Source organism: Mus pahari, chromosome 2 (genome assembly GCF_900095145.1).
Source record: "Mus pahari chromosome 2, PAHARI_EIJ_v1.1, whole genome shotgun sequence".
NCBI classification, from domain to species: Eukaryota; Metazoa; Chordata; class Mammalia; order Rodentia; family Muridae; genus Mus; species Mus pahari.
Genome location: NC_034591.1, coordinates 150172161 through 150182330, shown reverse-complemented (window position 1 = coordinate 150182330; position 10170 = coordinate 150172161). Strand labels below are relative to the sequence as shown.

At 46.3% G+C, this 10170-nt stretch overlaps 1 protein-coding gene across 1 annotated transcript in view; it reads right to left on the bottom strand.

The window, feature by feature from the left end:
* Window positions 1-9577, bottom strand: part of Fam234b (family with sequence similarity 234 member B) — a 42923-nt gene extending 33346 nt beyond the window's left edge. The window contains exon 1 of the mRNA XM_021190041.1: window positions 9469-9577. Coding sequence (XP_021045700.1) covers window positions 9469-9505 — 37 coding nt within the window. The 5' untranslated portion in view covers window positions 9506-9577. The remainder of the gene's footprint in view (window positions 1-9468) is intronic.
* Window positions 9578-10170: the final 593 nt, after the last annotated feature.

Here is a 10170-nt window from a genome sequence, read left to right as displayed (position 1 = left end):
GTTGGGGAGGAAAGGGTTTATTCAGCTTACACTTCCACATTACTGTTCATCACCAAAGGAAGTCAGGTCAGGAACTCAAGCAGGTCACGAAGCAGGAGCTGATGCAGAAGCCATGGAGGGATGTTCTTTACTGGCTTGCTGAGGCTGGCTTGCTGAGCCTGCTCTCTTATAGAACCTGAGAAGACCAGCCCAAGGATGGCACCACCCACAAGGGGCCCTCCCCTCTTGATCACTAATTGAGAAAATGCCCCTCAGCTGGATCTCATGGAGGCATTTCCTCAAGGGAGGCTTCCTTCTCTGTGATAACTCCAGCTTGTGTTAAGTTGACACACAAAACTAGCCAGTACAGGCAAAACAACCATGCACACAGAAGAAAGTTTTTAAAAGCAAAAAAGTGGCCGGAGAGATGGCACATCAGTTAAGAGTGTTGGCTGCCCTTCCAGGGAACCAGGGTTTAACTCCCAACAAGTGCATGGTAAATCACAACTGTCTGTACTTCTGGTTCCAGAGGAACCAATGCTATCTTTTGGCCTCTGAGAGAACTGGACACACATGTAGTTCATAGACATACATGTAGTCAAAACACCTATACACATAAGATACATGATTTTTTTTTTCCAACACAAGGTTTCTCTGTGAAGTCCTCGCTGTTCTGAAACTTGTAGACCACAGTGGCCTCAAACTCAGACATCCACCTGCTTCTGCCTCCCAATTACTAGGATTAAAGGTGTGTGCCACCACTACCCAGCCTGATAAATAAAAAAAAAAAAAAATACTCCTGACAACCAAGAAAACATCTTAAATCTTGAAATCCTGGGGTGAAATGTTAAAGTTCATATAATGAGCTGTTTCAAACTGTGTCACCTTTCAAACATCCAGCAAGCAGTCCCTTGGCACCCAACTGAATGTGACTGACCAGTGTCAGGGAACCCACTAGTCTCCAGCTACCATGTGGGAGGCCAAGACACACCAGGAGGTCAAGGGCAGCTTCAGCTCCAGGGTGAGTGTGCACAAGCTTGGGCTGCGTGAGGTATTCTCTAACCAAAACGAAAGAATTCCGCTGTTCACTATGTAAAGACCAGCTTGGCTCACTTAACAGCTACCCTTCCTTCTCTTATCTCTATATGGCCCCAATTTCTCCACTTTAAACTCTAATAGTTATCATCTACATCTCCTGATTGTTATAAGGATTAGGTAAGGGTCATACAAATGGCCCTCAGTGCCTGGATTATGGTCATTATGAATCTGGGCCTCTATTATTATTGCCTAAACATGTCAACAGCCTTTAACCAGCCTTATCTTCTCCGGGTTAGACTCCTCCATTTTCTTCACCCCTTGATTGAAAGGAGGAGCTTCGGGTGACCCTTCTCTGCACACAGTGTGGCACGCCCACACTTTTAAAAGTAGGTTTTCTGGAAGTGAAAGAAATGCAAGGGTGTGTCTGGCCACAGGCAGGACAAAACCATGCCATCACACTCGAGATAATTCACTGTTTCAGTAAACATTGGTAGCTTTCTTAGTAGCCTCACATAGCAATCTTCCTGAAGGTTCCACGGATTCTGAACCACCCTCAGGCCATCCTATCTATCTATCGCCTTACCCCTGGGTTTTGAGCACCAAGTGAAAAATTTAGCAGCAGCATCTACTTCGATCAATCTTGATAGTCTCTGCCTCCCAAGGTTCCCAAAGAAACACAACTGCCCAACTGAGACCGCTGACAAGACCCAGTTAACAGACCAACTGTAAGATTCACTGTTACCATGACTCTTATACTCTGCTGGGAAAGAAGAGGCCCTGGTATCACATACTACAGAAATGCAGACAGTGTTAGTGAATCTATAAAAAATAATTAGTGGATGTTCTTTTATAGGAATACGAACTACTAATTAATAATGTCCTGGGAGGTGCTTCTGTCATTGAACCTTCCTTAAAGCCAGAAGAGAGGAGGAAGACAGAAAAAGAGTAAGAGGAGGGGGAGGGAGGGGGTAAGGAAATGAGGGAGAATGCAATACATTCCCAACACACAGTGTATGGACAGTTGCTACTGAATTCGGGAAATTCTGTCATCTACAACAATAGGAGATACACGCATCAGTACTTGAACAATGATCGCAGAGTCCACAGAATTGATGATGATGATGATGATGATGATGATGATGATGATGATGATGATGATGACAACGATGATACTGTCGTAAGAATTTAAGTTTAAAATGTCTCGACTGCCTACTATCCTGACCCAAACATCCCGGGAGTCTTAACTCATCAAATCCTCATGATGACCCTATATGGGAGGTCTATACCTATCTTATCAACAAAAGAATTGAAATACTAAGGTAATTTGCCTAGGACCTCAGGACCTAGGGAAAAGCAAAGCCCAGGGCTCACACCCAGGCATGGGAGAGAAGAGCCCACTTGTTCTAACTGATAAGACCCTTCCTTGTCTCATGAATGTGTAAACCAACCAATAATTTCATCCCTGAGAAAAATAAAGTCTAGGGTCACAGAAACACCTATGAGCCCTGTCTCACAGGATGTGACAAAAAGCAGAGGCCCAAAAACAAGAAAAAGTGTGGGCAACATCTCTACAAAAAGCATGCTGCCCAGTGGTTAGAGAGTAACTACAGGCATGCCAGGCCTGAAGAGGCTGATTGCTTTGTCTGACAGAGACCCAGCTGGGAGCCAGAAAGCAGACAATAACTCAGAGGACTCGAGCTGTGCAAAATAACCATAACCATAACCTTGGTTGGAAAACTTAAGGCGTCCTAGGATTGGTAACAACTGAAGCATAAGCTGGGAAACTGGGAGAGCCCTCGCCCGGCAAGCACGAGGTCCCACACAAAGCCAGGCACAGCCTGCAGTCCTCGCACTTAAAGTTGAAGCAGGAGGATCAGTGCCCTCATCTGAAAATGAGTCTCAGGTCATGTGGGCTATGTAAGATCCTGTCTCAAAAACAAAACAAAACAAACACCTGGGTGTGAGAAGCAGAGTCAAGGGGATTGCCACAAGTTCCAGGCCAGCCTGGGCTACATAAAAGGCCAGCCCAAGCTCTACAGGGAGAACACATCTTAAAAATAAAGGATGTCAGGCAAGGTGGTGCACACCTTTAATCCCAGTATTCAGAAGGAAGGATAGTGGGGACAGGGTCAGTGGATCTCTCTGAGAAAAGGCCAGCCAGGTCTACTTAGTGAAACGTAGTCTTAAAATCAAAACAAAACAGTAAACAAAACAAAAAAGAGCCCAGATCTACTTTCACAACTCTAGCAACAAAGATTAAGTGTGAAGTTCATAGGTAAGAGATTTAAAACCAGCACAAAAATGCTATCTCAGCACAACTCTAAGCCCCACATTCTGCTAGCCTGGACATAGACAGCAGAGGAAGTGCTTTGCTGGGAAAGGGATCTAAGCTCCTTAAATCCTCCTTAAATCCTAGCTGCCAACTGCCCCAGCTCCCTGCCTTGGCAAACTCTGCTCCCCACTCAGCCAGGAACCCAAAGTAACAAGGCGACCCCATCAAAACCAGGAGCAGTCTGGAGAAAGGAGCCAGCATCAGCATTCACGCCTACACCGCAGAGTTCTACAAACGCTCAAGAGAGGCTACAACACAATACCACGAGCAAACTGAGAAAAAGAAAACTTCAGGGGAGGAGGAGCAAGTAGGGACAGAGCTCAGCCCTTGCCCAGGGTGCCTGAGGTCCTGGGTTCCACCCTCAGCGCAGCTTCCAGAGGAGGGCACACCAATCCCACAGTGGGTGAGAGAAATACTGAGCACTTTATTTCCCAGTGAACGCCAAAAAAAAAAAAAAAAAAAAAAACCTGAATACCGTCTTTTCTGAAATAAGGAATGGTAAAAAGATGTGCTACTTCTAAGAAGCAACCACAACTCAGGAGATGAAAAGTTAACTATCAGGAGTCAGGAAAACAATGGGGGGGAAAAGCAAATTTAGAAAAGACATTCTTACTGGTCTCCCCAGTCTCCATACTCAGTTGGCTGAGGCAGGAGAATCATAAATTTAAAAGCTACATGGTTAGGACTCTGTGTCAAAAAAAAAAAAAAAAAAAAAAAAAACAACAAAAAAAAAAAAAAAAAAAAAAGGCAACAACAACAAAAAAGAATCATAGAATCAGCAAAAAAAGAAGAGATATTTCTGAAAGCAGACATAGATAATGACTACTGGAAACCTGCCTAAATTAAATGGCTACCAAAGCCGGCCCTTCCTCCTGGGCACTTTGAATATCTCCCCTCAGGAAACTATGTAATGGCTTTCAGACAGAAATGCCTCCCATTTTCCAGAGGAGGAAACTGAGGCTGAAGCATTTGGAAAGTTGGCCCACATAGTTAGAGAGGAACTTCAAAGCGAGACAGGCTGGCCTCCCGCTCCTACCTCCCAAGGTCAAAGCTTTGGAAACAGTAAGTGTGGAGCCTCATACCTGTGCTCTAGAACTCAGCAGGCTCAGGCAGGCAGGGGGTGGGTAGGGGGCTGCCTGGGATTCCAGGCCAATTTAGGCTAAACTGTCTAGTGAACTTTGGACCAACTCAGACTTCAAAAAGAAACCCTGTCTCAAAACACTCAATCCAGGGCTGGAAACATGTCTTAACAGCTAAGCACACACGTACCTCTCCCAGGGAACAGGAGCTCAGCTGCCATATGTTTCAGGAAGTTGACAACTGACTGTAACTCCAGGGTCTGACGCCCTCTTCTGGCCTCTATAGACACTGCACTCACATGTGTAAACCCACACAGACATATGCACATGATTTTTAAAATTTAAAAACCTCAAACCGAACCAAAAAAAAAACAAGAAACTGACCAATGCAGAGATATGTATAACTGAAGAGGAAAGAAAATGGACCTGGTACTTAAAGGAGATGCAAAAGAAGACGGAGAGAGACTGTGATAGATAGAGACCTAACTGCAAGATAAATGGAGCACAGGGGCCAAAGAGAACCCGGTGTAGAATAACCATCACTGAGCATTCTCGTAAAACCGCAAGACTTCAAGAAGGGCAAAGGAATAGCATGCCCTCTAGGCTTAGGGGGAATCAAGTCCTAACAATGACAGAAGGCAAACTAGCAGTTGGTGCAGTGAAGAACCTAATTTAGTAGGTTGAAGAGTTTAAGGATAGCCTGGAAAACAGACAGCGAGAGGGCTCAGTGGATGCCAATCTTAACAAACTGAGTTCAATCCCCAGGACCACATAATATAAACTGACTCATTTCTTGCAAGTTATCCTCTGCCTTCCTCGTGTGTGTGACACATGCATGCCCCTTGCCACCATCACACACACACACACACACACACACACACACTAACAAATGTATTTTAAAACCTTCTACTAGGCTAATTTCCCCTACTTGTGGTAGCACATGCCTATGATCACAACACTTAGGAGGTGGAGGCAGGGAATCAGGCCTTTATAACTGATCTCTGCTGTGTGGTGAGTTCCAGACCAGCCTGGGCTACATGGAAGAGAGTAATAGAACTGCGAAGTCCTCAGGGGAAGACCTTACAGTATAAAGTTCAGGGCCTCTGAAGTATGAAGTAAGCACCCCAGAACATGGAACCACTACTGGCTGCTGCCTTTAAAGATCCCAGAAGACTGGAGATAGATCCAGACCAACCTTCGGAGCTTGATAAATATTTGCATTTACACTAACACAGAGAGTATGAAAACAAATGTTGGCTTTGTTACTACAGACTGAAAATTTTGACTAAGCAAAGGTTTTTTCTGTCCACAGAAAGATAACAGAAACGGGCAGAACAACAAGTCCCTGACTAGCCTTAGGCCATACTCAGGTCAGACATGATCCTGTGCTTCACAGTCTAGGACCCAGACTCAGTCTGCGTCTGCTGCTTCCAGTGAGCACAGGTGGCGTGTGTGTGTGTGTGTGTGTGTGTGTGTGTGTGTGTGTGTGTGTAGTATGCACATATGATATGTGATATATGTGTGTGTGTGTGTGTGTGTGTTGTAACTGTGGTACACATGTATATGGTATGTGTGTATGTATATGTATGGTATATGGTTTATATATATATGCAGTGTGTATGTGTGGTGTGTATATACATGGTATATATGTATGTGCAGTATGTATGTATATGTGTGGTATGTATATAGATGGTGTATATGTATGTATAGTGTGTGTGTCTCTGTATGTGTAGTATGATATGAGAAGGGTACGTGTGTAGTATATGTAAAACATATATATGCTGATGTATGTACACACACCAGAAGAGGATGCCAGGAATCCTGTTGTATTGTTCTCCACTTTCTATTCTTGGAGAAAGATCTTACACTGAACCTAAACTAGGTTGGAAGCTAGCAAGCACCAGCAGTCTTCCCGTTTCTACCCACTGCAGCACCGGGGTTACCAGGTACACATGTGGTCATGGCCAGCTTTTTAGGTGAGTGGCAGGAATTCAAGCTCAGTTCCTCAGGCGTGTACAGCGACCGCTCTTATCCACTGAGCCATCTTCCCAGACCCCACTGTTCAGTCAATGAAATGTCTGCAAGGAGGCACTGGAGAGATGACTTAACAGTTGAGAGCATGCACTGCTCTTGCAGAGGACCTACATTGAATTCCTTGCACCAATGTGAAGCAGCTCACAAGTTCCTGTACCTCTCGGTTCAAGGGGGATGCTATGCCTCCAGCCACCAGGGGCTCCTGCAAACACATGAACATACCCACATAGATGCGCACACGCATGCTTGTCACACACGCTTGTCACACACACTCACATGCACACACATTTATATAATTAACTTTTTTATGTCTGCAAAGAATATAGGAGAAGACACTGATTTCATAACACATAGATATAAAAGCTTTCTGGAGCCTGCTTTTTCTCCTAGGAGGCTGAGATAGTGTCTCAAGTGTCCCTGCATGGTGCGGAGGAAGCATGCCTATGAAAGGAAGCAGCTGTGCTGTGCCCAAATGTCCTTAGGGAGATACACTGAAATGTGTGCTACCCTGTGACATCCAGCACAGAGGCATATACCGTAACCTACACGTGCCATGGCATATGTACCTATACTAAAGTAAATAACCCCCCAATCTAGGTTAGTTTATCTAGGGGCACAGACTCGCTAAGTCACATACCATAAAACAAACCACAACAATAACACTGCGCTTTCACAGTCCCTTCAGTGTTTGACCTTCAAACTTTAAAACCAAAAAAAACATATACCTGAGAGATAAGCTGTCCTACAAGCTTTATAAATGCCACATTGTCCCTCTGTTACTTATTAACCTCGTGCCAGGCCTGGGAGCCCAACACCTTTCCAACCTGAGCTCAGTGAACAGGTTTTAGGTTATGAAATGCATCTCCAGCAGAGCTTTGTCCCTGGGTCTCCTGGATGAGCCCTTCGGTCGTGTGCCACCCCCATGAGCTACTACCTGTAGCTAATGTGTCAGAAGCTAATTAAATTCCTAAGGACAACTATCTCTTGTACCACTCCAAATAACCCTGTGAGATAAATATGCAAAGCAGTGTGTGGCATGTAGAGAATGTTCTAGAACAACACTACCATGGCAGATGAGGAAACTAACGCTTAAAGAGATAAAGCAGCTAAGCAAGTGAAGAATGCATTTAGTCTGGAGCATGGCTGGGGATGCCACTCAGCTGGTAGCTGGCATGCCCAGCAATGCAAGGCCCTGGAGGGGCTTCTCAGCACAGAAGTCAAATCAAAACGGATCCAGTCAAATCCAGAGCCCCTCTCTCGCTCTCAGCCACTGTTCCGTTTGCTCCCTTCACACAGGAGAGTAGTAAGAGAGTTAACTAAGGTGACACAACCGGGACCACAGTCTCATCGTCCTAATTACAAGATATCCAAAAAACGGATTTGAGAAAGCAACTTCGACCTAATGCAAAAGCCACAAACTATATGTTGGGTAGTGAAGGGAAAGGGCCAAGGAGAGACCAGGAGAAAAACAAGCCAAAAGAAAGAAGAAAATCCACATCACTTACAGGAAATATAGATACTGTAATGTAGGCCTTAGTATTGATCATAGCTCATCCCTTAGGGCCAAACTGCCTTCCAAACACAAGAATCCATCACCCCAGACTGTCAGCTGATGAGGTAACTGTTACCCAACACGCCAAGGAGTATTCTGTGTGCACCACATCCTCAGGATGAAGACACAACAGAGCTCAAGCAAGATATTCTCCCATTATTTTTTAAATGATTGTTTTGAAGAGTATACAAATGGATTGTGTTTTTCTCATATCCGCCCACCTCCACTTGACTGTAACTACCTCTTTTTTTTCAGTGCTGGGGGTGGTGGTAGCTGGGAACTTGGCTCTGTGGATGCTAGTAAGCGTGTACCCGAGGTACATTCCCTTTCTGTTTTATTCTCAGAGAGTATCAATCATCTATGCTGAAATAAAACAAGGACTCTAAAAAACAAACAAACAAAAAAGGCTAAAAATGCCTTTGAGAAGATAGCATTCAAAACCCAGGGTACTTTCTTCAAAGTCAATGTATCCTGCAGGGAAGACAAGTCCCTCTCTTCATTTCAGTATTGTGTACACACTCCAAGACAGATCTTATCACTGTTCTTTCCAGTGTTCCAAGCAGCCAGCGAGGGGGAGAAAGATCTAAAGACATGGAGTCTCACGTCATCTGAGACACAAGGCCAGTTTCAAGGTAGCAAACTAGAAACTCTTTGAGAACAAGGTCCCCTGCAGCCCTCCTAAGGCCTCAGGCTGATTATCTGAGATACCCTTTCTAACGTGGCAGAGAAAATAACTGCTTCCCGTCTTATGTGATCAGCCAATAAAACCTTATAACTTAGTGGGTTTGTTTTTTTTTTAAGTGGAGCCACCGATTTTTCGAAAGCCCTAAATGTTTAAGTTTTGCCAACGACAGAATAAATACACTTTGGTTAAAACAGTGCAATTCAAACAGCACAGTGTCCTGCTGTGTGATCCCGTGTGATTCAATTAGCCATTTTCCTAATCTTTCTTCTTTCCTCTTGCACACAGGAGGAAGGAGAACACCTGCCTGGGCTAGCTCAGAGCGGCAAGGCTGCTGTCATTAAGTGGATGCTGTTCCGCCCAGGCCACTTACTTACAGTCCTGCAGCCCCCAGCTCCCCCTCTGGTTCGGCCCCAGATAGCAGCGGCTAGTCCCGGCGCTCAGGGAAGGATGCTCCAATGGCCGGCCTTCCCTTGGAGATCGCGGCGACACGCGCTCTGACCTGACAGTCACCGTCGCGCCCCTCCACTTTCGACCCGGCCCCGCGCGCCTCCAGCAGTGTCTGCCCCGGGAGTCCCCGAGAGTCCCCAAGTGTCCCCGAGCGTCCCCGGTCCCCGACTTACACCCGGGAACCCCCTTCCTCTCCCCCGGACGCTGCAGCCCTCCCAGCTAACAGCCAGGCCCCGCCGCGCCTCGCCTCGCCTCGCCTCGCCTCGCCTCTCTCCCTAGGCTAGGTCTCCACAGCGTGGTCGTGGGGCTGCAGACTCCTTACCGGGGAGCTTGAGCGCCCTGGACAGCACTGTCGCCATGGCGGAGGCCCCGGTGCGCGTGCGCGCGCCGCGTCCTGCCGGGAAGTGTAGTTCGCTGCGAACCGCGCGTGGGGCTGCGGGCGGGAAAGGTGTGACCTGTCGGGAGCCCGGCTAGGAGGAAGCGCCCACTGTCACGGGTCACTGGCGCGGCGCAGAGCCAGGCTGAGTCGCTTGCGCCTCAGCAGCCGGTAAGGGAAGTCATCTCTCCCCGACCTGTGTATGCAGAACCTGGAATGAGGTTGTAGATACTTAGGAAGGCGCGGACTGTGAAGTTCGCGTGGGTTTGGAATTGACAAACTGGATTTGAAGCCTGCCTACGCTATTTACTACCTGGGCCATCTTGGCAAGTCACTGAGACTCGGCTTTGTTTGTTTGTCTGTCCTGTCTGTCAGTCAGTCTGTCCATCTGTTTTGGAGACAAGAGTCTCTACAGAAACTGGCTTTGTAGGTGAGGGTGACCTTGAACTTCTGATCCTTCTGCTTCCACTTCCAAGCACCAGATTTGTTTGTTTGCTTGTTTAACTTATTTATCTATGGCTCGGTGTGGTTGAGTCTGCCTCTCTGCGTTTGAGGTCAACCTGGTCTACATAGAGTTCCAAGCCAGCCAAGACTGCATAGTGATACCCTGTTTACATACATACATACATACATACATACATACATACA